General features: G+C 35.2%; 1 protein-coding gene across 1 annotated transcript in view; it reads left to right on the top strand.

The window, feature by feature from the left end:
* Nucleotides 1-27,432, top strand: part of LOC111056104 (ionotropic receptor 25a) — a 56,283-nt gene that overhangs the window by 25,989 nt on the left and 2,862 nt on the right. The window contains 12 exon segments of the mRNA XM_039427103.1: nucleotides 84-226; nucleotides 1,563-1,789; nucleotides 4,306-4,491; nucleotides 7,259-7,486; nucleotides 8,640-8,864; nucleotides 10,336-10,535; nucleotides 11,993-12,131; nucleotides 15,141-15,391; nucleotides 18,154-18,353; nucleotides 19,141-19,362; nucleotides 24,199-24,331; nucleotides 25,665-25,792. Coding sequence (XP_039283037.1) covers nucleotides 84-226; nucleotides 1,563-1,789; nucleotides 4,306-4,491; nucleotides 7,259-7,486; nucleotides 8,640-8,864; nucleotides 10,336-10,535; nucleotides 11,993-12,131; nucleotides 15,141-15,391; nucleotides 18,154-18,353; nucleotides 19,141-19,362; nucleotides 24,199-24,331; nucleotides 25,665-25,792 — 2,282 coding nt within the window.

Here is a 27,432-nt window from a genome sequence, read left to right on the forward strand (position 1 = left end):
GGGTGCTTTGATTTTTAATTTTTATTGTCTATCATACGAGATATAATGAAGATATTTGATGAATTTTGTTTTTATTTTCTCAGACAATGGCGAAATCTTGACGGTGAACAACAAAAATTCCTCATTCAAATCAGCCCTCCAGGAGATATCCTCAGCGAAATAATCAGGAGTATTGTTCTGTTACAGAACTGTTCAAATGCAGGGATATTGTTCGATAGCTCTTTTGGTAAGTTGCAAGTTGATTTGTTTTTTGCTAGTTTGAGAAAAGTTTTCCCAAACCTTATACATCTGATGAATGTTGAAGTGACGCATAACCTAGATACGGTACATTTGGACTGTTGTATGAATTAGATGAATTGGAACCGTTTTGGGCTTCAGCCTGTGGTACTTTTCTCTAAGTTGTATAGTTCTAAATGATTAAATAAATAAATTATTATGCTACTACTACATCCTAATAATAAATAGAATTTATAAACTGATCCAGAGACACATTATCAGGGCTGCACTTGGCAAACAAAGACGCTACCCCAGCTCTCTATTATATAGAGAGTTCAAAGTACTTAAAATTAGGCAAATTTTTGTAAAGAGTTTAATTGTGTATCTGAATAAAAATAGAAATCTGTTCACAGCTCATGTAAAAAAGTACAGTTTTCGTTCGCCTACCATTTTTCCTGTACCACGAACGGACCTAACTGTGTGTAGGAGGCAATTTGATCATACAGTGGCGAACAAATTAATCAATTGTATACCGGAAAATTTTCTCATGAACAGGATCTCAAAGTCAACTTTGCAAGAATAGAGGATTGGATAAAATTTCAGGGTGACTTCTATACCTATATACTTTTCAATTTTTCTTTTATTTCTCTTTCTCCTTACATTCTTCTTTCGCCTTTCATCCTTCTTTCTCTTACCTTCTTCTTCTTCTCTCACTCTAACATTCATCTAACATTTTTGTGAACATAAATGTGTTTTACATTTTCCCTTACAAACTCTATCAGTTTAGTTACTATGTACCTATGCCAGCGCACAAACCTAGGTTTTGCTGGCTTTGTCAGATAGAAAACAAGCTATTTTTAATTTAAGAGTTTATGTGTTATTGGAATCTTATTATGTATTTCTTGCTTGCCTATTATTTTTATGATTCATAGTCTACATTGTATTGTTATCAATTTTGACAAAATAAATTTGATTTCATATTGATTTTGAATACATGAAAGCCCATTATTTATTTATTTAGTGGATTATATTAGCTGGGAGATCCTCGTTGTAGAATTATTAAATAGATAATACTTGATTTCGTTATAAAGCATTTAAAATGGAAGTACCCTTTTTCAACTTTATTATTTAATTTCTCACAACATGTTACATGAAAATGGCATTAGGCTTCAAGTCGAAACATGTTGTAAGAAATAAAATAAAGTTGAAAAAGGGTACCGGTACTTAAATTTTGTATTTGTTGTAAATACGAGTAGCCCTTAAAAGTGAATATGTTGATAACTGCTTCCAAAGTTATGAAGTTTGCTGATTTCGGATTGATTCAGAAATTTCTAATTTGTTTCCAGTGATGAATCACAAATACAAATCATTGTTGCAAAACGTTCCAACGAGACATATTATCTCGGAAGTTGAGGATGCAAACAGCATAAAACGTCAACTGACCAGATTCCGGGATCTAGATATTGTCAACTATTTCGTTCTGGGTCGTCTCTCCACCATAAAAGTTGTTCTAGATAATGCAAATGTGAACAAGTTTTTCGGGAAAAAATACGCTTGGCATGTGATTACACAGGTAATGAGGTTGCTTATTTATTCACGGTTTGTACTAAGATTTCGGTAGGCTATATAGTAAGCTCCCGTGTACATTACAATATCATATTATATTAAGCGAGCAATTTCTGTATTTATATATTTGGTTATTTTTATATCTGGCTATTTTTAAATCTGGTTATTTATGTTTAACGGATCTCGAAAACGGCTCTAACGATTTTCACGAAATTTGGAACACAGTAGGATTATGATATAAAGATTCGATTGCTCTAGGTCTCATCCATGAGAAAACTCGCTAAACGACATTAAAAGGATATATAATTCATCCTTGGCTGAAACAGCTGTGGATAGTAAAAAAGTGAGTGTGAAAAATCAAAATATCGCATCCCGAAATTCATAAGATGACGTATAGCCAGCTGTGAAATATAAACACGATTATTTTGGAGAATTGTGTTCTGTTCTTCTGTTTATCAATAAATAAAAATAGCGAGCGAAGCACTGCCCCGATATTGGCAGTGAAGAAAGATAGCAAAAGAACAGTAGCGTTGCCGATTCTCTGCCTTGACACTGCTTTTTACTGGTTTATCTGAAGTAATATTAACTGTTCATTCTTGTTGATATTTATTGCTCAAGAATTTTTTTTTCAATTATTAAAAAAATGGATTTCCATACTTACTCCTAGGCGCTACAGGCCGATGTGACCCTTGGCCTCCTTTAAAAAGCCTCTCCTTACAATTCGATCCTCTGCCTACATCTCCCAATTACGCACCCCCATGATCCGCGGATCTCTTTTCACGTCATCAGTCCACCTATTTCTCGGTCTGCCTTTCCTTCGTCTTTTCTCTTGCCACAAACGTTTGGATATTCTCTCCACATGCACTACAAGTGCCCAATCCACCGTATTCTACCTGATTTAATAAATGTTCATAATTGATATTGAGCATTAAATTCAATAAAAATACTAAGAAATTGTCAAAAACCACAGATAAACAGTTTATCAGATATTGACAATGGTGTAACAACCGAAACCGGTCTTTCTAAGTATCAATAAATCTTTGGTTTTTGATCATTTCTTGGTATTTTTATTTAATATGAATAATTACCACAATATCAACTTCTCAACTACACAAAAAATTATATTAAATAATTTGTTGACTAATCATATTTACATATTGTTAAAAACCGATCTGGCAATGTTGCAGAGCTTGAAAAGGATAGCGCTATCTGCTTTGTCAAATAATAGACAAGGATAGCAACACTAATGTTATTCAAATACTACTACACCTCACCAGAGATTTGCCTCATTGCCCGATTTCACAAAAAATGAAAACTAGCTAGGTTTGAGCCAATTTTAAATTGGTTTTGTAATGTGATTTTTTGCTGGTTTAGAACCAATATGCTGTCTCTCAAACCTATAGTTTTTGTTTTGATTAAATATGACCGTTGTTTGCCAATATATGTAAAAAAACTATAGAATCAGATCAAAGTAAAATCAAGGGTCGATTTTTTTTAAACTGTCAGTGAGAATAAAGGTTTAAGCCTTGAGGGACTCATTAGGAATCATTAATGAGACTTTTTTAAATCCCTTAAACTTTGGGGAGAGACCTTCATCAGAATTGAACTTTACTATAAATTTATCATCTATTCTTCTATATATATTATATATATATATATTATATATATATATATATATATATATATATATATATATATATATATATATAATATATATATATATAATATATATATATATACTTTTTACTAGTATTATATATATATATAAATGAATGTCTGTTTGTTTGTGTGTTAGTTTGTTTGTTCCCTAAAGACTCGGAAACTATTTGACATAACGGCATTAAACTTTGGGAATATGTTGTGTGAATATTGAGGATGGCTTCTGACTAGAAATTTTAATAGGGGGGCTAATAATAATTATATATTAATCAATTTTACAGACCTATGTTTTCGAAATTGTCGGCCGAGCGGCTAACGTAGAACGGGAAGATCATCATGATTCAAGATCATGTTGTGATAATTATGATTTAGCATCTAAACTTAGCAGCTGTAATAAACACTATGTCACTCTGTGATAAAATTTTTTACTAGTATTAAAACGGTAGTTTTAAGCACATATGAAGTCCGTATTGAGATGTAAATTGAAATATTGATTGTCGGATCAATTTCATGATTCACCAAATAAAGTCAAGTGTGACATGAGAGAAATTGACTTTTTGGCGGCACGAAGTTCGCCGGGTCAGCTAGTAGCTTTATTCTTTATATAACCACTTAAAGTGAAGAGGATTTTGGAATCTTAAATGTTGAAGGGTGCAAACATAGTGAAACGGTAAAAGTAGCTTCAATCTTGAGAGTGTTGAATGTAAAGCATCATGCATGTACTAAAATGGGTATATATATATATATATATATATATATATATATATATATATATATATATATATATATATATTCCACCATTTGCCACCAATAATCTATTATTATTATTGTTACTTTATTATAATTTCTGGCTGGAAATTGCAGGATAAAGGTCTACTGAAATGCAGCTGTTCAAATGCCAGCATACTTTTTGTGATGCCCGAGCCAGAGCCGACCAATAGGGAGCGATTGTCGAATTTGCGGACAACTTACAGTCTCACCGTTGAACCTGAAATTGCTGCCGCCTTCTATTTCGACCTCACTGTTCGCTCACTGCTAGCTGTCAAGTGAGTCATTAGATTATTCAAATTTGTACTGACAAACATAAATTATTCTCATTATTGTACAAATATGTATTTATCTACTGCGATATGTAATATATATGTATTTACGATTCACAACGCTCATGCTCATTCACTTTTCCATTATAATATAGATGTATGGGGAGCAGCGTAGGCCATGACACTCATTTAAAAAAAATTATAATACAAAAGCATATTATAAAAGCTGCGCTTGGAAGACCCAGACTAGGACCTCTTAAATAGTATTTAAAGTGCGAGATAAATTACTTTTGACATGAAGAGGAGAAACCCATTTCTCCCTCCACAGTTTGTAGCGTAGACACAGACGGACATCCTGCGCACAATTGGATGCGCCGTGTCATTTTGTTCCATGTTCTTGTGATGAACACATCTCCGTAACATACACAAACCAATATACCTGCTGACCAGTTCACTTCTTGGAATATTGCCAGCAATAGATGGAGGGGAGTGTTGCCGCGTCGCGTTACAAAGCTCTCTCACTCAGACACAAAAGAAGGAGAATGCTGCTAGGTAGTGGGAGTGATTAGTGGAGGATAGAGCATAGGACCTCTCCGTCTTCGAGAAAGAGCCGTGTTAAAAGTAATATATCTCGCACTTTAGGTGGTCCTGTCCAGACCCTATCCCAGCAGACTAATATTTGAAGAGATAGATCTACCAACGTCACGTCAAACTTATGTGATAAATTTAATTTCTTTTATTAACAAAAATACACATCAATTTACCCTTCGCACAATCCCTTATAACATACGGGATAGCAAACTATAGTAAATGTTTTCAATATTAATTTTTACTTCATTAATATCTAGTAAACACCAATTTGAATATCAGAGTGATAAACTAAAGCTGGGACCTGTTTCATAAAAGTTACAAGTCCTGTAATACAGGAGAATCACCATTCCAATTACATGCTCAATATAGTAGCCGATAAAATCAGCTGTTCCTGTATTACAGGACTTCTAAATTTTTATGAAACAGGGGCCAGGGTTTACACCAAAATTATTAACAAAATTTTAATAACTCAATCCTAATTGATTCTATCAGATTGAATGGAACTTGACAAACACATGTTCATCATCTATAAGGATTAGTGTTTAACATTTTGTTAATAACTTTGGTGTAAACGCAGCTTTATAAATAAAATTCCAAAAGACTTTATCTAGGATAAAATAACAAAAACTAAATTGAAATTAATAAAATCGTGGGTAAAACAAAACTATTATTTTAAAATTGAGAATTGAGTTGGCTGAATCACCAATTTTGGCAATATTAATTGTGTAAAAATGATTAAAACTTGACAATTATTATATTATTTTTCTGTGCATTTATATTTTGTTTATCAAGTTGGTTATTACTTGGATTATTGCTGATATTCAAAAAAATCACTGCAAAATGAGCCATAATTTCTTTATGTGTACTACTCCACACAGGAAAACTATTTATTGTTGATAGAATAGTATGACTACCTTCATTTTTTCCTTAGAGGGCGAAGTTTGACGCAGTGGGCCCTCTTTTACACCTAACTCTCTGTTAAATTATAACAATACAAAAAATAATATTACAAACAATATAATAAGAGAAGTTAAAAATAATAATGATATAAATTAGAAAGAAGAAGATAAATTATATCTACTGATTTGAAATGATAGGTACAATTTCAAGACAATTGAAATAAGAAAAAAAAACTTGAAATGATGATGACTTGGTGGATTCACAACAAAAATGTAGTAAAAGAGGAACTAACTTATACAAAAATACATGCGTTTGAAGTAAATGAACGAATCACAATTTTATTCATTTTTTTGATAAGGAATACTGTATGTATTTTAAGAAGTACAGTTATGTATTTTGATTTGTTCTATTGCTGAGGTGACATTCCACTGTAACACATTTAAAAAGGATTCGTTAACTGGGAAAACATTTGATTTTGAAAAACAATATTATTGAACAAAGAACCCTTTATTCAACTGTTATTGCTAAAACTAATGTGGAACGCTAATTTGGGTAAAAGAAAGGAGATGGGGCCGCGCTACCTGTGCACTGGGCTATTGTCCCAAAAAGGTGCATCCTCCAACTCTCGACTAGCATACTTTATTGTCCTCTGATTCCGCTTCATTACTCTCATTAGTGGCCCCGTGTGCTTTCTTGAAGGCAATTCTAGCTGGTAGCACCAACTCATCTATTACTTTGCACCTTACATCTGTTACTTGTATTCTCTGCAGTTATTGAATGTAAATCAGTGATCAATTAATTGAAATTATTGTATCATTCCCAATGGTTCATTTGATGAGACTCAACTTGCTCACAAGCTGTATACAGACTAAATTGAGTTACATACAATTCGATACTTATTGCACTTTTACGATTTTTTGGCGTCCTTTCAAATTCTATTAGATTGAACAGAACTTGGCAAAAATATGATGTGTGTATCATGTGTTGTCAAGTCCCATTCAATCTCGTAGAATTTATAAGGACGGTTAACAAATGTACGTCCAAAAATCTATGTGGGCTTTACACATTACTTACGTTTCACTAAATTTGTACTTGTCATCGATAGTAATGTGTGTGTTTATCCAATCACTGTATGCTACGACTGGTTTACAGCTCAAAGTGCCTTCAAGTAGCCGTTTGTGATTGAGAACAATGGCCACAGTTTCACCAACTTTATTGCCAAGTTGTCGTATTTTTACGACATATTTGCAACCATAAACCCCTTCTGTTTTGATCCCATGTATTAGGTGAGTGAATCAGTGTCGTACGCGCCATTTGTGATTGAGAACAACGGCCACAGTTTCATGGAGTTCAACACGAGAGTGGAAAAAGTGACGATAGTTAACTCGCAGTCTGTGAGTGCTGAGACGATTGGGTCTTGGAAGGCCAGCCTTAATGGAGGTCTCACCATCAAGGATTCAAACAGCATGGCCAACTTTTCAGCAATAACTATCTACAGGATAGTGACTGTGCTTGTAAGTAGCGAGTTTCGCTTTCAGAATTCTCACCAACACAAATTGAAGTATAATTTGTTCTAATAACAATCTTTAGTACAAGCCCTCCAATTGGATGTTTATTCTGTTGCAAATTTATACACAGGAATACTTGAAAGTTCTATTACATAGAATATTACTATAGTGGGGTCCACGTTATAATGGCAGTGGAGAAATATAGGAGAACAACGTTGCCGAACCTCTGTCTTGTCAATGCCTTCTATAGACGGTAGCTGATACAGGTTTATTGATGTAATATTAACTGTTAATTCTCGTTTAAAATAATAAATTATATTTCAAGCAATAAATTATTTTTTCAATAATTTCATAATGAATTATATTCATAAGAAATATTTTTATGATTAATTATTAATCCTACATTGTTAAAAGACGATCTGGCAACAGAGTAAAGTGAGAAAGAGATAGCGCCATCCGCTTTGTTGAATGATAGACAAGGATAGCAATACCATTGCTAATCAAACACTGCCATTATAACATGGGCCTCAAAATAGTTAAGTTGAGAAGTTTGAATGTTCACATGGACAATAATATAAGTAGTGTAATCTTCTTAGATTTTTTCACTGTTCTGTATGGAGTTTAATAGTTTTATACAATTTAAATTGCTGTACAGTCTTTTACAGATTACAAAAACATTTATCAATTTTTTATTAATCAAAGGCAAAGCTAAATGAATTCTTCAAAGTTGTTTTTCATCACGTACTGCTTATTATTAAATCAATTTCTTGCTATTAAAAAGAGGAGTGATCCGTGGTCTAGTGGATAGAGTGCTTGCGTAGCAGCTTAGAGATCCCGGCTTCAAACCCTCTCATTACCAAAAGTTTTTTAACCAGATCACTCCCGTGTTATCGGATGGGCACGTCGGTCCCGGCTGAAGTATGACAGTCGTAAGGCCTATTGACGGCTTAAATTATATATTCAGGCGGTGGGACCTTCCCGCAAGGGACTCTCCACCAACAAAAGCCATACGAATTTACTTTTTACTTTATTAAAAAGAACGACTAGCAGTCAAATTTTTACAATAAATGACTTTATTCACTCACTGTGACAACGAGAGCTTTCGGCAGGTCCGCCATCTTCCTGGTTGTCTACATTAATTACTGCATTTAAATTACAGCTTTTTATCGATTATTGTCGTATTAATTGCAGCAACATCCATTTCATGATTAGAACCGAAGATAATGGGATTATCAGCTACAAAGGCTACTGTATCGACTTGATTGAGGAGATTCGGAAATTGGTTGGATTCGAGTATGAGATATACGTTGCTCCAGACAACAGCTTTGGTGAAATGGATGAGAATGGCCAATGGAATGGAATGATTAAAGAGTTAGTTGAAAAGGTAATTAAAATAAAAACGGAATTTTTGCATTTAATAATATTTATTTTATGTATTTACTGAAAGTTGATTACCCTGATCTACTTTAAGTCTACTCCATTTTATTAATCAATGATTTGATCTTATCATAGAGAAACAATAGCGTAAGTAGATATCTCATGGTATAGGGAATTTATGTCGCAACTTTTACTGTCATCTCAAGCCGATTACTGTCGATTATTGTCAATTTTTACTGTTTTGTTTGGGTGATAGTGTATGAACGGCACAATTTGAGAGACTACCAGTGTCACACAGCTGCATAGGAAAGAACTACGTGAGCTATCGGCTTGGGATAACAGTAAAAGTTGCGACATAAACGCCCTATACCATGGGATATCTACTTATGCTATCGATTCTCTATGATCTTATCTACCTATATAATTATTTTACTTTATTAATTTTCTGTTTTTTTTTTTTCTCTTAAATATTCATATTAATTTAAACTTTTACAATATTCCTATTTATAAATAAATCCTTAGTTGAATTATTAATTAAATTAACGTTTTGGTAGAGAGTTAGTGGGAAGAATATTTTCAATATTTTTTCCGAAGAATGGACATTGATATGTCCAAAGCTCCGCCAATTTATGTAGATGCATAACAATATAATTATCTATAGTTATTACAAATTGCTTTTTTCATATCATATACAGTTAAATAATTATTTTCTTAGTCTATATTATGTAAATTCATCTATAATTTTGCTGTATTGTAAGCTATTGTATATAAGTGTATAAGCCAGTATATATTTTAATCTACATAAATAAAGTACTCAATCAATGTACTCTGAATTCAACTAATAGCCCAGTCAACGAAATATTATAGAGGGAAAAGTATGGAACACAATTTTTGACCCCGCAGCTCTTTTTAGAATAGTAAGGGGGTAAACATACCAAAAGTCTTCACTTCCAACCCCTGTTCTAAGAATATGCGTCTTTTGGAAATTTTCGTCAAATACAAAATTATAGCTTACAAATTAGCCTACACGTTTCATCAATAACATTTTCCCAATTTTGTTGTATTTGACAAGAATTTCCGAAAGACGCATATCGTTCGAGATATGTGCAAGATACCAAAATATTGTACTTTCAAACCACCTCCACCCCCTTAGCACAGTGTGTAGGAATGAGGACTTTTGATATGTTTACCCCCTTACTTTCCTTAAAAGAGCTGCGGGGTCAAAAATTGTGTTCCAAACTTTTCCCTCTATACTGTACCTTGAGAATTCGTTGCCTGGACTATAATTAGATATTCTTATTTTTTGTTGATGTTAGTTTATTTAAATTTACTTTTAACAATTTTCCAGAAAACATCACACATTTTTTCACGGAAAAAACACAAAAATCACATATTTTCGTAGCTGTCTCCTGATCATCTACTTGCTCTCTATCAACATTTCCCAAGCTTTGTTTCTGTAGCCTCATGTTATTTTTCAGAGAGCAGACATAGCCCTGGGTTCTCTATCAGTGATGGCCGAGCGTGAGAATGTGGTTGACTTCACAGTTCCTTACTATGATCTGGTAGGAATTACAATACTCATGAAAAAACCGCAGACTCCAACATCTTTATTTAAATTTCTCACAGTCCTCGAAGAAGATGTCTGGCTTTGCATACTAGCTGCATATTTCTTCACCAGGTAATAATCCATCATTTTTTTAAGCACTAGTTCATGCACCAACATTAAAATTCATTAAATAAGAAATCAAGGCTCGGTAGCACAAAAGCCTGTTAAATTTCAATCTTGATTAAATGCCACGGCAACTAATCAAAAAAGACTTCTTCTCTGAAAAACATTCTCTGATTGGCTCTCGTGGAATTAAATCATGATCAAAATTTAACAGGTTTTTGTGCAACCGAGCCTTGATTTCTTATTTGATGAATTTGAATCATAAATCTCTTGTACAATGTTTGAATTGCCCCCTATGGGTTGGGGGAGCTTTGAGTCGATCATCGTACTCAAGAATGTGTTGAAAACCAGAATTCACCCACAGTATCCATGCTTGTCGTAGGAGGCGACTAAAATGGACCTCAAGGCAACTCCAGAAGTTGCCTTGCCTTCAAACCCACGGGAGCTGCTCCATCAGGGCAGTTTCGGAGGGGCAAAAAGAAAAACCTACGAGACCAGTGATGGGCGAAACTCCAGGCACAAATGTGGGTCAAGAGGCTGAGTCGAGGGTGGCCGGTCGCCCGGAAGCCCCAGAGGCAGTTTGGCGTCCCCTCTCTCAGCGGAAGGACCTACAAAAAGGCCAGGAGTGGAACTCACGTAGGTCACGAGTTTGTGGGTGGAGAGGCCAAAACTCACCACTGCTCAAAGAAGGGCGGCCATTCAGGCAAAACTTCTTGAGAGAGGTGAGGCTTTTGACCCTGCGAAGTTTCGGAGGGGCAAAAAGAGAAAACCCAAGAGACCAGTGATGGGTGAAAAACCAGGCACAAATGTGGGTCAAGAGGCTGAGTCAGGGGTGGTCGGGCGCCCTACAGACAACTTGGCCGCCCCTTCCTCAGCGGAAGGACCTACAAAGAAGGTCAGGAGTGGAACTCACGTAGGTCACGAGGACTAATCAGTCTGAAGAGACTGCAAAGCATATCACACTGGATTGCGACAAGGATTGCAACCAGGTGATGAATGGAATGTTAGTATAGAGAAAAACACCTGGTTCTTGTAAAGAACATAGGTATTGGTTTGCCTAACTAACATACTACTTGTGAACACAATAAGCTTCGGTTGACGTGTGGGGTTCTATGAACCTTTCATTTCATTTATAATTCTTTATTCATTTATACAATAAGTACATTATCAAAATGATAGGGAGAGGAAAAATAAGGTAACATTGTGCTATTCCTCTCCCAAATATTTAGATAACACCTAGTCCGAAATAGGTTGTCTTGTAGTTCTTCAATAATTCACAAACTTTTCAGTCCTCAAATATTTTCACAAAGTAGATTTTCAAATTTAGATGCTTCAAAACGTTGTCAGTTCCGAAGATGAAACCTTTGGATCGTTGAATCCGTCCCTTCTAAAACAATAAACAATAATGTTTGAATTAATTCATCTGAAAACTGTAGTTTATATATTTGAAATTATTTTGTTTCCAGTTTTCTTATGTGGATTTTTGATCGGTGGAGTCCTTACAGTTACCAAAATAATAGAGAAAAATACAAAGATGACGAGGAAAAACGGGAATTCAATTTGAAAGAATGCTTGTGGTTCTGTATGACATCTTTAACACCACAAGTGAGTTGGTAATCGAATTAATCATGTAAACCTAAATGTTTATTACAAATGTTTCCATCTAGCTGTTGTCAATATGTGCAATAGCAGAAGTCTTCGGGGTGGTTTACAGCACATAACTTTGGATTTTCGTTTAATAATAATAATTGTTTATTACAAACTTTATCGAAGGACCATTTACAAATCTATCTCACAGCATATTGGTAAAAAAGTGTTCAATTCACTATCAACCCACTTGGAAGAGGCTTAGGCTCAACTCACACTTACGCGACTCAGGTCGAGAAGAGACTCCCCTCTAGTCGAGAGAATGTGTTTTCAAATGGTGACGTCGCGGAGACTAGAATCGACTGGTCTGAGTGTCACCATTTGAAAACACGTCATGCTCTCAACTAGAGGTGAGTCTCTTCTCGACCTGAGTCGCGTAAGTGTGAGTTGAGCCTAAATCACCCAATATTTTCGGGACAAGGCTCAAGGGCTGGTTGATAGCTCAGTGTCCCTATAGTTGGCAATTCCTAATCAACTGATTAAATGCCAACAATCTATAGAATATTGAGGGAATAAAACCTTATTTAAGGGAAGATTTTTTTATGACAAGTGAAAAATAATTGTATAAAACCTCTTTTGTGTTGACTCTGATTGATTGTTATATGGGATTAAGCTGTAACTGAAATTATTTTTGAAATGGTATTTTAATCATGTATCAAGTCTAAATTTTCATAATTTATCAAAATATTCTTGTTTGGTTCTGTGTTTGAAGTGGATAATTGATCAGATAAATTCAAAATTCGAGTTGATACATTTTTTTGGACTTGAAAAATTGAAATTGAATGTAAATCAAATCATGAACTCTTCATAACCTCTAGACTGTTTATTTTGAATTAAGGTTGAAAGCAGTTTTGGGTGAATGCCTGTTGTTTACACCTGAATTGTATCTATTGCCCATGCATAAATAAATAATATGATTGTTACATTTTTCTTGTTAAATGTACATGGCTATTGTCAATGCCGATATGACAAATAATAAATTCTCAATTCAATTTACTTCTACATGAACTTTAAAATTTGTACAATATTGTATATATTGTGTAATTTAGTTACAGTAAAATAATAAATATAAAGATGAATTACATTACTATTTTGTTTTAAAATTGTAACAACATTGAAAAGTGGAATCCCCCAAGAAGACTATACGTCTGTGAATGGGGAGAATTCCTATAGAAGCAAGCTTATAACAAAATGAAAGTAAATAGAGAGTGAAACAATAATAAGAAAAATAATATATATTATAGTAAGTTAACATATGCTAGAATGATGGAGTGCAACCTATAGACTATTGCACTTCCTTGCTGTTTTTGTCACCATTTGTGAAGAGTGCATAATCAAATAGTTCTGAATAATATAATAATGGAACAGGTGAGCAACTTTAAATATCTCGGCTGTGATGTATCCTATGACAGAGAATGTGATATACCTCAGAAAATAGGAAAGTCTCACTCAATTTGTGGAGTCATTCACCGAACATTAAAGGGTAAGGCCAGAAAAGAGACTGAGATTAAGTTCTATAGGACAATGGCCATCCCTTTAATGACATACGGTAGTGAGGTATGGACTCACGAATTCAGGCATCAGAGATGAGGTTTCTGCGCAGCATTCAAGGATACTCGAGACGAGACCACATAAGTAATGAAACAATTCGAAGTGAGTGCAATGTGCAACCACTAACAGCAATCATTAAAAATACAGAATGAAGTGGACAAATCACCTGCGCCGTATGCCACCAACTCGTCTTCCACTAGAAGCTTGGAAGTTGCAGTTGGATGGGAAAAGGGACGTCGGAAGACCGAGGAAGCGGTGGACACCGGAACAGGCTTTACAAGCCTAGTCCATGATGGATGATGATGATGATGCATAATCAAGATAAATTTCTCAAATGGAAAGAAAGAGCTAATTAAGAGCAAGAAGACCCAATACCGTGACGATGTATTTATTAAATTGTAGAGATTCCGGAACCGCTTCGCTAAGCATAGGAATGGAGTAAGCCCTCGGTTCCAGCCCAACAAATCCAACAAATAAAGAATCAAGAAAAAATAGATTAAGTGTATGTCCAGTGTGATTGTTGATTTATGTCAATCAATGTGGATCTCAAAAAATTATATGGAAAACAAACAAAATAGAAATTGTACCCAATATATCTTATAATACGAGTATATAACGTTTTGATTGAGGTTGTGCATTCAATAATTTTTTCTCAAAAAAGTTTTTCTCTTTTTCTAATCTATTGGACAGGTTCTTAGGACATAATCTATGCAATTGAAATATTTCATCAGCTTCTGTTAGCTAACAATAGGGCTTCAAAAGTCACTTTTTGAGGTAGATGGTACACATACCCTACAAAAACTACTGGTCAGAAAAAATTGAGAAAAATAAGCAAGTCTCGTCTTCAATATAGCAAAAATTACGTCAACTTTTCTTTTGAAAATCTGAGAAAATTGAATTTTCATGCATTTTAAACTTCTTTTTCACATTCAATGTTCGTTCTATAGACTTCAAATTCATAGCAACTTGTAGCGCTGTTCTTGATGAATAAAGTTGATGCTTAAACTTATTTTATAGACACAATAATAGCCGCTGGTATGTGTACCTTTAAAGCACGGTTTTACGCCCGCTATGCTCGGGCAGCAAGTGAATAGTACATCTAGCGGAATTAGTTTGTCCCTAGAGCTAAGCGCTCTACGTTAATACAGTAAATACAGTATAATACGGTTAGAATTAGTTGAATGAGAAACATTAAATGTCCTATTATTTACTCATCTATTTCATTATCCATGACGAACTGAAAGTGATAATCCGTTTTGAACTTTGTATTTTCGACGACACTATACAGTCTTATTTTGTTCTTTTTTTAAATTAGACTCTGGTGTCGTCGAAAACAGTTCAAAACGGATCCTATTATTGTTGAAATATATTATTTAATGCTGACGGTTGAAAGTGTTATGTTGCCGGCTGTTGTAGGGCGGCGGAGAAGCGCCGAAGAACCTGTCAGGGCGACTGGTGGCGGCCACTTGGTGGCTGTTTGGCTTCATCATAATCGCCTCCTACACGGCCAACCTGGCCGCCTTCCTCACAGTGTCTCGCCTCGACACTCCGGTCGAGAGCCTCGACGACCTCTCCAAGCAGTACAAGATCCAGTACGCGCCGCTCAATGGATCTTCGGCCATGACTTACTTCCAGCGCATGGCTGATATCGAGGCTAAGTTCTATGAGTCAGTCACTATAACTATATTTATTCATAGTAAATTGTATGTTTTATTTTGTGGAATGTTCCAGTAAGTAAAATCATATAGAAAATATATAATAAGAAGATATCCCATTTCTCATGGTATAGGGTGTTTATGTTCCAAATTTCACTGTTAACTCAAGCCGATAGTCCTGGTAGCTCTTTTTTGTGAAGCTATGTGACGCTATGGTAGTCTCTCGTACTGTACCGTTCTCACACTCACCTGGCCAAAACAGTAATAATAGACAGTAGTCGACAGTAACTTAATCGGCTTGAGTTTCATTTCCTCTCTTCTTCTTGGTAGCTTACTGCCCTGAAATTAATCTTGTTAGTTTGAAAATGCTTTAAAATTCCAATATTGGCTCCTCTCCAGATTAGTTCCAGTTGGTAAGTGTTTTATTGTGTGGGCTTATCATTCTATCTACCGTAGGCTACTATTCAAAGTAGAAAATATTGATGGAAATTATGCTATGATTAGTATAAGAACCAGTTCTATGAAATCATTGTGGTAATCCCACACGGCAAACATTCATGACAAGCATTCAATTCAATTCAATAATTCTTTATTGTCATATACAGTGCACAAGAATACATAGATATATGTTTTTAGTCTATAGGAATACATATCAATTTACAAAGATGTATTGCATTATCGACCTAGAATATTATTGCTAAGCCATAAAAAGTTTGCAAGTCTTGCAAAAAATTAACAAAACTTGCAATTCTGTTATTCAAAATTCCGAGCCATTGGTCGCCGACTGCATCGCAAACATGCATTCATTCATGGAAAGCATTCATCGCATTCAAATGAATGTGATGACCATTTTGAAAATAATCGGCCTTAATATTGAAGTACGCAGTGAACTACGCTGTTCGTATTAAACGGTTTTTAATTACAAAAAGTCCAGTATACACTTTTCCTTTCTACTAGAGACTATGAAACTAAAAAGAAAAACTACTAAGTTTCCCTTTAAAAATAAATCTGAACTATATCCAATTTGGTTTTGATAACAATAAAGTTTATCTTCTAAGAGAAAACTTGGACATTGAAGTCTGCTCTGACCTATTTATTCTGTATTTATATGGAATTATATCTTATATTACAGTCTGTACTGAACTACGGTTTTATATGGACTAGCAAATAATGGCGGTCGGACAAACTTATGTTCTCCTGACCGAAAACTACACAACATCTCAAAGAATTTGGAAATATACAGTGTATATCTAGGCATTTGAGACTCATGAGCTATATATTTGTTGTGTATCTGCCATACGCTAAATAATAATACGGTTTTATACTCTAAATTGAATTCAATATAAATAAAACTCTAAATGTGAGTACCCTTTTAAATTATGTCGTGACAAAATAATTTAAAAGGGTGCTCAGATTTAGATTTTTATTAATACTAAAAGTAGCCCTAAAGATAAAATACAATGAATTTAATATGTATTTGAAAATTGAATTCAAACAGTTTTGAACTCGATCAGTAGGATTTGGAAAGACATGAGCCTGAGGGAAGCCTGAGTCTGGTGGATCTATATTTCATGTTAAATTCAATCTGTGTTTTTGAAAATTGGGTTGTAATGTGTGTAGGATTTGGAAAAACATGAGTCGGAACGACATTTTAAACGAGGTGGTTCTATATTCAAGTTGAATTTAATCTTTATCTGAAAATAGAATTTAAACAGTATTGAATTTTAATCTATAATAGTTATCTTGTGAAGGATTTGGAAAGACATGAGCCTGAACGACAGTTTGAACGAGGTGGATTTATATTCATGTTGAATCCAATTAATGTTTGAAAATTGGGTTGTCATGTGTAGGATTTGAAAAGACATGAAATTGAACGAAAGTTTCAGCGATGTGAATCTGTATTTAAACTTGAATTCAATCTGTATTTGAACTTGAATTCAATCTGTATATGAACTTGAATTCAATCTGTATTTGAACTTGAATTCAATCTGTATTTGAACTTGAATTCAATCTGCATTTGAACTTGTATTCAATCTGTATTGAACTTGAATCCAAACTGTGTTTGAACTTGAATTCATCTGTATTTGAACTTGAATTCAATCTGTATTTGAACTTGAATTCAATCTGTATTTGAACTTGAATTCAATCTGTATTTGAACTTGAATTCGATCTGTATTTGAACTTGAATTCAATCTGTATTGAACTTGAATTCAATCTGTATTTGAACTTGAATTCAATCTGTATTTGAACTTGAATCCAATCTGTATTTGAACTTGGATTCAATCTGTATTTGAACTTGAATTCAATCTGTATTTGAACTTGAATCCAATCTGTATTTGAACTTGAATTCAATCTGTATTTGAACTTGAATTCAATCTGTATTTGAACTTGAATTCAATCTGTATTTGAACTTGAATTCAATCTGTACTTGAACTTGAATCCAATCTGTATTTGAACTTGAATTCAAACAGTATTGAATTGTTATCTTGTGTTGGATTTGAGAAGACGTGAGTCTGAACGACAGTTTGAGCAAAGTGTATCTATGTTTATGTTGAATTCAATCTGTATTTGAACTTGAATTCAATCTGTATTTGAACTTTGATCCAATCTGTATTTGAACTTGAATTCAAACAGTATTGAATTGTTATCTTGTGTTTGATTTGAGAAGACGTGAGTCTGAACGACAGTTTGAGCAAAGTGTATCTATATTTATGTTGAATCCAATATGTATTTGAAAATTGAATTTAAACAGTATTGAATTGTGATGTGTGTAGGATTTGGAAAGACATGAGCCTGAACGACAGCCTGAGCGAGGTAGAGCGAGCCAAGCTTGCCGTGTGGGATTACCCGGTGAGTGACAAGTACACGAAAATGTGGCAGGCGATGCGGGAGGCAGGTCTGCCGCAGACTCTGGACGAGGCCATTGACAGAGTGCGAGCTTCCAAATCATCCAGCGAGGGATTCGCCTATCTTGGTAATGATAACATGAGTTGATTCATCAAATTTCAAATGTAATTAAAACGGTTTATATTCATCCAAAAATAGTACAATAATAACAGGAAAAATCAATATCTTTGTCATACAGCATTTAATCAACATCAAAAGATGAAATAGAATTTTTAATTATTTTCCGCATCAGTCTTACAATGGTCTTAGGCAGGGTGATGCTTTAGCATGTCTGCTTTTCAATGTGACATTGGAGAAAGTAATACGAGACCCCAAAATTGACACTAGAGAAATCCTGCTCAATAAGACAATTCAATTACTGGCTTATGCTGATGACATTGACATTGCAGCCAGATCAGTTCCCTATATGATGGAGACATATAATATCATGAGAGGAGCGGCAAATAGTATGGGACTGATTGTAAACAAGCAGAAAACAAAGATCATGGTCTCATCATGGTCCAATGCTCATAGATTGAATGTTGCTCAGTCTGACCTGATAGCTAATTGTGGTTTGAACTTGAATTCAAACAGTATTGAATTGTTATCTTGTGTTGGATTTGAGAAGACGTGAGTCTGAACGACTGTTTGAGCAAAGTGTATCTATGTTTATGTTGAATTCAATCTGTATTTGAACTTGAATTCAATCTGTATTTGAACTTTGATCCAATCTGTATTTGAACTTGAATTCAAACATTATTGAATTGTTATCTTGTGTTTGATTTGAGAAGACGTGAGTCTGAACGACAGTTTGAGCAAAGTGTATCTATATTTATGTTGAATCCAATATGTATTTGAAAATTGAATTTAAACAGTATTGAATTGTGATGTGTGTAGGATTTGGAAAGACATGAGCCTGAACGACAGCCTGAGCGAGGTAGAGCGAGCCAAGCTTGCCGTGTGGGATTACCCGGTGAGTGACAAGTACACGAAAATGTGGCAGGCGATGCGGGAGGCAGGTCTGCCGCAGACTCTGGACGAGGCCATTGACAGAGTGCGAGCTTCCAAATCATCCAGCGAGGGATTCGCCTATCTTGGTAATGATAACATGAGTTGATTCATCAAATTTCAAATGTAATTAAAACGGTTTATATTCATCCAAAAATAGTACAATAATAACAGGAAAAATCAATATCTTTGTCATACAGCATTTAATCAACATCAAAAGATGAAATAGAATTTTTAATTATTTTCCGCATCAGTCTTACAATGGTCTTAGGCAGGGTGATGCTTTAGCATGTCTGCTTTTCAATGTGACATTGGAGAAAGTAATACGAGACTCCAAAATTGACACTAGAGGAATCCTGCTCAATAAGACAATTCAATTACTGGCTTATGCTGATGACATTGACATTGCAGCCAGATCAGTTCCCTATATGATGGAGGCATATAATAGCATGAGAGAAGCAGCAAATAGTATGGGACTGATTGTAAACAAGCAGAAAACAAAGATCATGGTCTCATCAAGGTCCAATGCTCATAGATTGAATGTTGCTCAGTCTGACCTGATAGCTAATTGTGGTTTGGAGGTGGTTGATGAATTCGTCTACCTTGGGTCTTCAGTAAACTCAAAAAATGAAACAACACATGAGATCAGGCGAAGAATCCTACTTGCAAATAGGACATACTTCGGTTTAACCAAACACTTCAGATCAAGGAATTTGAGCCGAGAGACAAAGATAAGAATCTACCGCTCACTGATTCTGCCTGTGCTGACCTATGCCAGTGAGGCATGGCCCCTAACAAAACTGGATGAGAATATGATCAACATTTTCGAATGAAAGATTCTACGCCGAATTTTTGGTGGTGTGCAAATTGATGGAGTGTGGCACAGAAGAAAGAATAGGGATATATATGATATGTACGCCACACTAATGCACTGGCTATTATCAGAGTAGGGAGACTTAGGTGGGCAGGCCATGCTGAAAGAGCTGATGACTCATATCCGGCTGAAAGAATCATGAATTACAACATGGAAGGAAGAAGACGCCCTGGTCGACCAAGACTGAGATGGATGGACTCAGTCACTGAAGATGCAAGGAGGCTTGGTGTAAGAAACTGGAGACGAGCTGCCATGGACAGAGTAGAATGGAGGCGATTGCTGGAGGAGGCCAAGATCCGTTTTGGATTGTAGAGCCGTGTATCTATGTTTATGTTGAATTCAATCTGTATTTGAACTTGAATTCAATCTGTACTTGAACTTTAATCCAATCTGTATTTGAACTTGAATTCAAACAGTATTGAATTGTTATCTTGTGTTGGATTTGAGAAGACGTGAGTCTGAACGACAGTTTGAGCAAAGTGTATCTATGTTTATGTTGAATTCAATCTGTATTTGAACTTGAATTCAATCTGTATTTGAACTTTGATCCAATCTGTATTTGAACTTGAATTCAAACAGTATTGAATTGTTATCTTGTGTTGGATTTGAGAAGACGTGATTCTGAACGACAGTTTGAGCAAAGTGTATCTATATTTATGTTGAATCCAATATGTATTTGAAAATTGAATTTAAACAGTATTGAATTGTGATGTGTGTAGGATTTGGAAAGACATGAGCCTGAACGACAGCCTGAGCGAGGTAGAGCGAGCCAAGCTTGCCGTGTGGGATTACCCGGTGAGTGACAAGTACACGAAAATGTGGCAGGCGATGCGGGAGGCAGGTCTGCCGCAGACTCTGGACGAGGCCATTGACAGAGTGCGAGCTTCCAAATCATCCAGCGAGGGATTCGCCTATCTTGGTAATGATAACATGAGTTGATTCATCAAATTTCAAATGTAATTAAAACGGTTTATATTCATCCAAAAATAGTACAATAATAACAGGAAAAATCAATATCTTTGTCATACAGCATTTAATCAACATCAAAAGATGAAATAGAATTTTTAATTATTTTCCGCATCAGTCTTACAATGGTCTTAGGCAGGGTGATGCTTTAGCATGTCTGCTTTTCAATGTGACATTGGAGAAAGTAATACGAGACCCCAAAATTGACACTAGAGAAATCCTGCTCAATAAGACAATTCAATTACTGGCTTATGCTGATGACATTGACATTGCAGCCAGATCAGTTCCCTATATGATGGAGGCATATAATAGCATGAGAGAAGCAGCAAATAGTATGGGACTGATTGTAAACAAGCAGAAAACAAAGATCATGGTCTCATCAAGGTCCAATGCTCATAGATTGAATGTTGCTCAGTCTGACCTGATAGCTAATTGTGGTTTGGAGGTGGTTGATGAATTCGTCTACCTTGGGTCTTCAGTAAACTCAAAAAATGAAACAACACATGAGATCAGGCGAAAAATCCTACTTGCAAATAGGACATACTTCGGTTTAACCAAACACTTCAGATCAAGGAATTTCAGCCGAGAGACAAAGATAAGAATCTACCGCTCACTGATTCTGCCTGTGCTGACCTATGCCAGTGAGGCATGGCCCCTTACAAAACTGGATGAGAATATGATCAACATTTTCGAATGAAAGATTCTACGCCGAATTTTTGGTGGTGTGCAAATTGATGGAGTGTGGCACAGAAGAAAGAATAGGGATATATATGATATGTACGCCCACACTAATGCACTGGCTATTATCAGAGTAGGGAGACTTAGGTGGGCAGGCCATGCTGAAAGAGCTGATGACTCATATCCGGCTGAAAGAATCATGAATTACAACATGGAAGGAAGAAGACGCCCTGGTCGACCAAGACTGAGATGGATGGACTCAGTCACTGAAGATGCAAGGAGGCTTGGTGTAAGAAACTGGAGACGAGCTGCCATGGACAGAGTAGAATGGAGGCGATTGCTGGAGGAGGCCAAGATCCGTTTTGGATTGTAGAGCCGTGGATGATGATGAATTATTTTCCTCTTTATACTGTGGTGATTATTCAAACATCCAAAATCATAATAATAAAAATCATTCAACATTACAGTTATGTTGTGTGGTACTTTTCATAGAAGTGTTGGCAATAATTTAAATTTGTGTTTTTCAATACCGTATTCATTTAGTTTTCTTCCCAATAGAATATATATTACATCGTATATCCTATTATATTAAGCGAGCAATTTCTGTATATCTGTTTATATTTTTATATTTGGTTATCTGGTTATTTGTATATTTTGTTATTTAACAAAAGTTATTTATCATAGTAGGTTTATGATATAAAAATTCGATTGCACTAGGTCTCATCCTTAGGAAAACTTGCTGAACGATATTAAAAGGATAATTCATCCTTGGCTGAAACAGCTGAGACTTTCGTCGTCTGTGGATAGTAAAAAGTTAGCGAGTGATTCTGTGGAATGAATAAAAATATCGCATCCCCGAAATTCATAAGCTGACGTATGGCCAGCTGTAAAATATAAACACGATCATTTTAGAGAATTGCGTTCTGTTTAACAATTAATAAAAATAACGAGCGAAGCTCGGTGCCCCGATATTATCATGTAAGCAAAAAACTTTTTACAATTTTAATGCATTTCTTCGTTTCAGAATTTCATACCACTGCAGCAGATTTTGAGCAATTCCTTATTTTTTCTCTAAAGACCTGTATTTTCTATAGTGAGGCTCACGTTAAGGTGCGTACAGATATACGCGCCGCGAACATGAGCAATTCACTTTTAATCAGCTGATGCCAAGCTTTCTATATCTGTATCTTACCGTTTCTGTAAAAATACAGATATAGTCAGCTGATTAAAAGTGAATTGCTCATGTTCGCAGCGCGTATATCTGTACGCACCTTGATAAAGTCAAAAGAAATGCGCTCCAACAGAGGAGTGGACCAGTACCGTATTTTTGTAAGCAAAGTCTCACCTAGTCTACAAACGATTTGGTATTGGTGCGGAGCTAGAAAAGGATTGAGCTATCTGCTTTGTCTAATGACAGACAAGGATAGCAAACCAATATTAATCAGGTGCTGACTTTATAACGTTAATCTCACTATAAAGTGTAAGTTAATAAAGTTTGTATAAGTGTAATGTTAATGAGCTATAAGTGTAAACATAACCTATTTTTGGACAATTTCTGTATAAATTTGGGAAAGGAACAGTTTGGGCTTTAAGCCTGTTGTTCCTATCTCAATCATTCATAGTTGAGAATTATATTGTACTAGCCGTCAGGCTCGCTTCGCTCGCCATAACCGTCTAGCCAGGACCCCCGACTGGATCGTCCAAAAGTGAGATCAGCAGGCTCGCTTCGCTCGCCTGCATTTTTCATTTGGGCATTTTTATCATATGTTAGGACGATCCAGTCGAGGGTCCAGACTAAACGTCTGGCTAAACGGATATGGCGAGCGAAGCGAGTATAATATAATATTCCCAGGAATAGCTCTGATTGAAGTAGCAGTGCCCAATCAATTTTCCCGCAATAAATGCATTTCAATCTTCAACTTGGTGCCAACCTAACAAAGTCAATTCAACTTAATGCCAACCTGACAAAATTATTAATTTAGTTACCAGTAACAACTGTTTCGAAGAGGTACTATCTCTAGATTATAGTTCTATATTAACATATGGTATGGTCATTTTTCAATTATAATTAAGAGAATAAGAAGAATATACATGCTAAAAGACGAACTTTAAACCCTTAAAAACCACCCTTAGAGTTAAAATATTGCCAAAAGATTTCTTAGTGCGCCTCTAAAGGGCCAACTGAACCTACCTACCAAATTTGAACGTTTTTGGTCCGGTAGATTTTTAGCTCTGCGAGTGAGTGAGTGAGTCAGTCAGTCAGTGAGTGAGTGCCATTTCGCTTCTGAATATATATAGATGTAGTCTATCAATGTATGAATAAATGTATAGAGTCAAAACATTGGGCATTATTCTGTATTCCGGATTTGGAGTATTTTCCTAATTTTAATAAGTTTGAACTTTATAGGTGATGCAACGGATATAAGATATCAAGTATTGACCAACTGTGATCTCCAAGTTGTTGGTGACGAATTCTCGCGAAAGCCTTACGCTATAGCTGTCCAGCAAGGCTCTCATCTCAAGGACCAGTTCAATAATGCGTAAGTATAACCTCATTGAACAAGGCATTGAGAAAATATGTTGAATCATTATGAGTACCAAGGGCTACTTAATTGATAGGAATAAAATGGAATAAGTAGCCTACCCTTTTTCTTAGAAATCATCTTTTACTTCTTTTTACAAAACAATAAACTTTTTTGAAATTATAAAACCACAAAAAAATTATAAAAAACACCTATTACCCATATTGAATCAGTATCAATGAATAGTCATGTGGTTTAGTGCAATACAATGTCTCGCACGGGAAGCATGAAAGGAAAAATTGTTATCAATATTGATTTCTTTTCAATACTCTCTGTTCATTAAGGGTCGTGAGGCAGAGAGGACCCAGAGTCCTAACTCCTCTTAATAAAGAAAATTATCTGATTGTCTTGACTGCGAGTAACTACAGTAAATCAATCAATTCATTTCTCTTCTTTTTATTTATTAGTTCTTCCTCTTCATCTCTTCATTTATCTAATTTTCACTTTCCCTGCCCTATATTACCATAGGTAAGGAAAGTATTGCTTTCCGAAAAAAATTAAGGTAGGCCTACCCCAATTTCTATACGTTTCAAGGTCCCCTGAGTCCAAAAAAGTGGTTTTTGGGTATTGGTCTGTATGTGTTGTGTGTCTGTGTACACGATATCTCATCTCCCAATTAACGGAATGACTTGAACTTTGAAACTTAAGGTCCTTACAATTTAAGGATCCGACACGAACAATTTCGATCTAATGCAATTCAAGATGGCGGATAAAATGGCGAAAATGTTGTCAAAAACAGGGTTTTTCGTGATATTCTCGAAAACGGCTCCAACGATTTTGATCAAATATATACCTAAAATAGTCATTGATAAGCTCCATCAACTGCCACAAGTCCCATATCTGTAAAAATTATCTATGCAAAGTTTGATTTTAGATTCCCAATTATCAGGCTTCAGATACAATTTAAACAGAAAATTCCAAGTGGAAAAGATTGAGCATGAAAATCTCTACAATTAATTGTTCAGTAACATTTTCACCTAAAATTTAAAATATGCTCGAAATTCGAGAAAATGATATTATTTCAATTGCAAACCGTTGTCAAATGTTGATTCTATTAAATCATTCACTATGAAGAGATAGCAGACTTCGTGTGTCTCCAGTGTTATTGTCCTGTCACCAGCTGGCTAGGATCTTTGAATAGTAGACTTGAGATGCGCGTGAACACTATAGCGTCAGGTGATCAATTTTCATAACGGCAAGGAAAGTTGTGTGAGTGTGCCACTCCAGATTTTTTTATTCAACCCTTTCTGCTCTTCAATACCGTACTCATGTATCTCATTCATTTTTTCAGGATACTCCAATTATTGAATAAAAGGAGATTGGAAAAGCTGAAAGAAAATTGGTGGAATCAGAATCCAGAGAGGAAAGTTTGCGAAAAACAAGATGATCAGTCAGATGGAATCAGCATACACAATATTGGTAACAAGTTACAGTAATGTTATACTTCACTTTACTGCTTTATTTCTTCAGGGCTACTTACAGTTGTCATCAGAGTTCAGAGAATATAAAAGGATACCGGTATTAGAAATTACTGTATTTAATAAAGAAAGAAATCTTAAGCCACCTTTACACAAGAGCTGTCAACAAAATGTTCTTCACAAATAATTTTCTTCAAAAAAGTTTGTTAATTTTTCTGTGGAAAACAAGTTAGTCCAGGCAACGAATGCTCAAATAAAGGTATAGAGGGAAAAGTTTGGAACACTATTTTCAACTCCACAGCTCCTTTGAGGATAGTTAGAGGATTAACATATCAAAAGTCCTCACTCCTACCCCCTGTGCTAAAGGGGTGGGGGTGGTTTGAAAGTACCATTTTTTCATTTTTCGCATATATCACGGAGACTATGCATCTTATGAACATTTGTATTCCTTGCAAAATTACCAACAAGTTTTGTCCTTTACATTTTTCCCATATCTCTCATAGTTTCTGAGATATCCGCCCTTGAAGGTGAGACATGTTTTGAAAAAACACTTCTGCCTTCAATTTTTAATCTTTTCGGCCTTATAATTCTTAAACGATTGATGAAAAAACCTCTATTCGACAAAACTTGTAGGAAATTTATTAAACTTCATTTTTATGTAGTTGATTATGTCAATATAACACATTGTTTCCAAGATATAAGCATGTAAGTAATAAGTGGAAAATGCAACTTTCAAACCACCCTCATCCCTTTAGCACATGATGAAGGGGTTGGGATTTTTGATATGCTCACCTCCAAACTAGTCTCAACAAAGCTGCAAAGTCGAAAATTGTGTTCCAAACATTCCCTTCAAATTTCATTGTCAACTGATCTATTGTTGCTGAACAGAAAATTTCACTCTTAACACTAAAATTGCTGCAACAGTCGTAGGTAAATGCGTAAAATAGTGGAAATATACATCAAATTGAAGATAATTTGATGCTCTATCAGCTCATAATCAGCACGGATTTTTTCATCAATCGTTCAAGAATTATAAGGCCGAGAAGATAAAAAAATTGAAGGCAGAAGTGTTTTTTCAAAAAATGTCTTACCTTCAAGGGCGGATATCTCAGAAACTTTTAGAGATATGGGAAACATGTAAAGGACAACACTTGTTGGTAATTTTGTAAGCTTCAATTTTGCAGAGAATACAAATTTTCATAAGATGCATTTCCGTGATATATGCGAAAAATAAAAAAATGGTACTTTCAACCACCCACACCCCTTTTGCACAGGGGGTAGGGGTGAGGACTTTTGATATGTTAATCCTTTAACTATCCTTTAAAGAGCTGTGGATTTGAAAATAGTTTCCAAACTTTTCCCTCTATAATCTTTCGTTGACTGGACTAAGTTACATGTTGCTGTGTTTTTTAAGAGACTATATCAACAAATTGCCGAAATGTGTTGAAATCTCAAAAAGCTTGTTAATTTTTCTGTGGAAAACAAGTTAAATGTTGCTGTGTTTTTTAAGAGACTATAGGAACAAATTGCCGAAATGTATTGAAATCTCAATTGACAACTCTGTGTAAACGCGTGAAGGACGCTTGGAGTTGATAGCTGGTGGAGGCAGGCCGAGAATCGAGATAGATGGAGAGGCTATGT

Source organism: Nilaparvata lugens, chromosome 4 (genome assembly GCF_014356525.2).
Source record: "Nilaparvata lugens isolate BPH chromosome 4, ASM1435652v1, whole genome shotgun sequence".
Taxonomy (NCBI): Eukaryota; Metazoa; Arthropoda; class Insecta; order Hemiptera; family Delphacidae; genus Nilaparvata; species Nilaparvata lugens.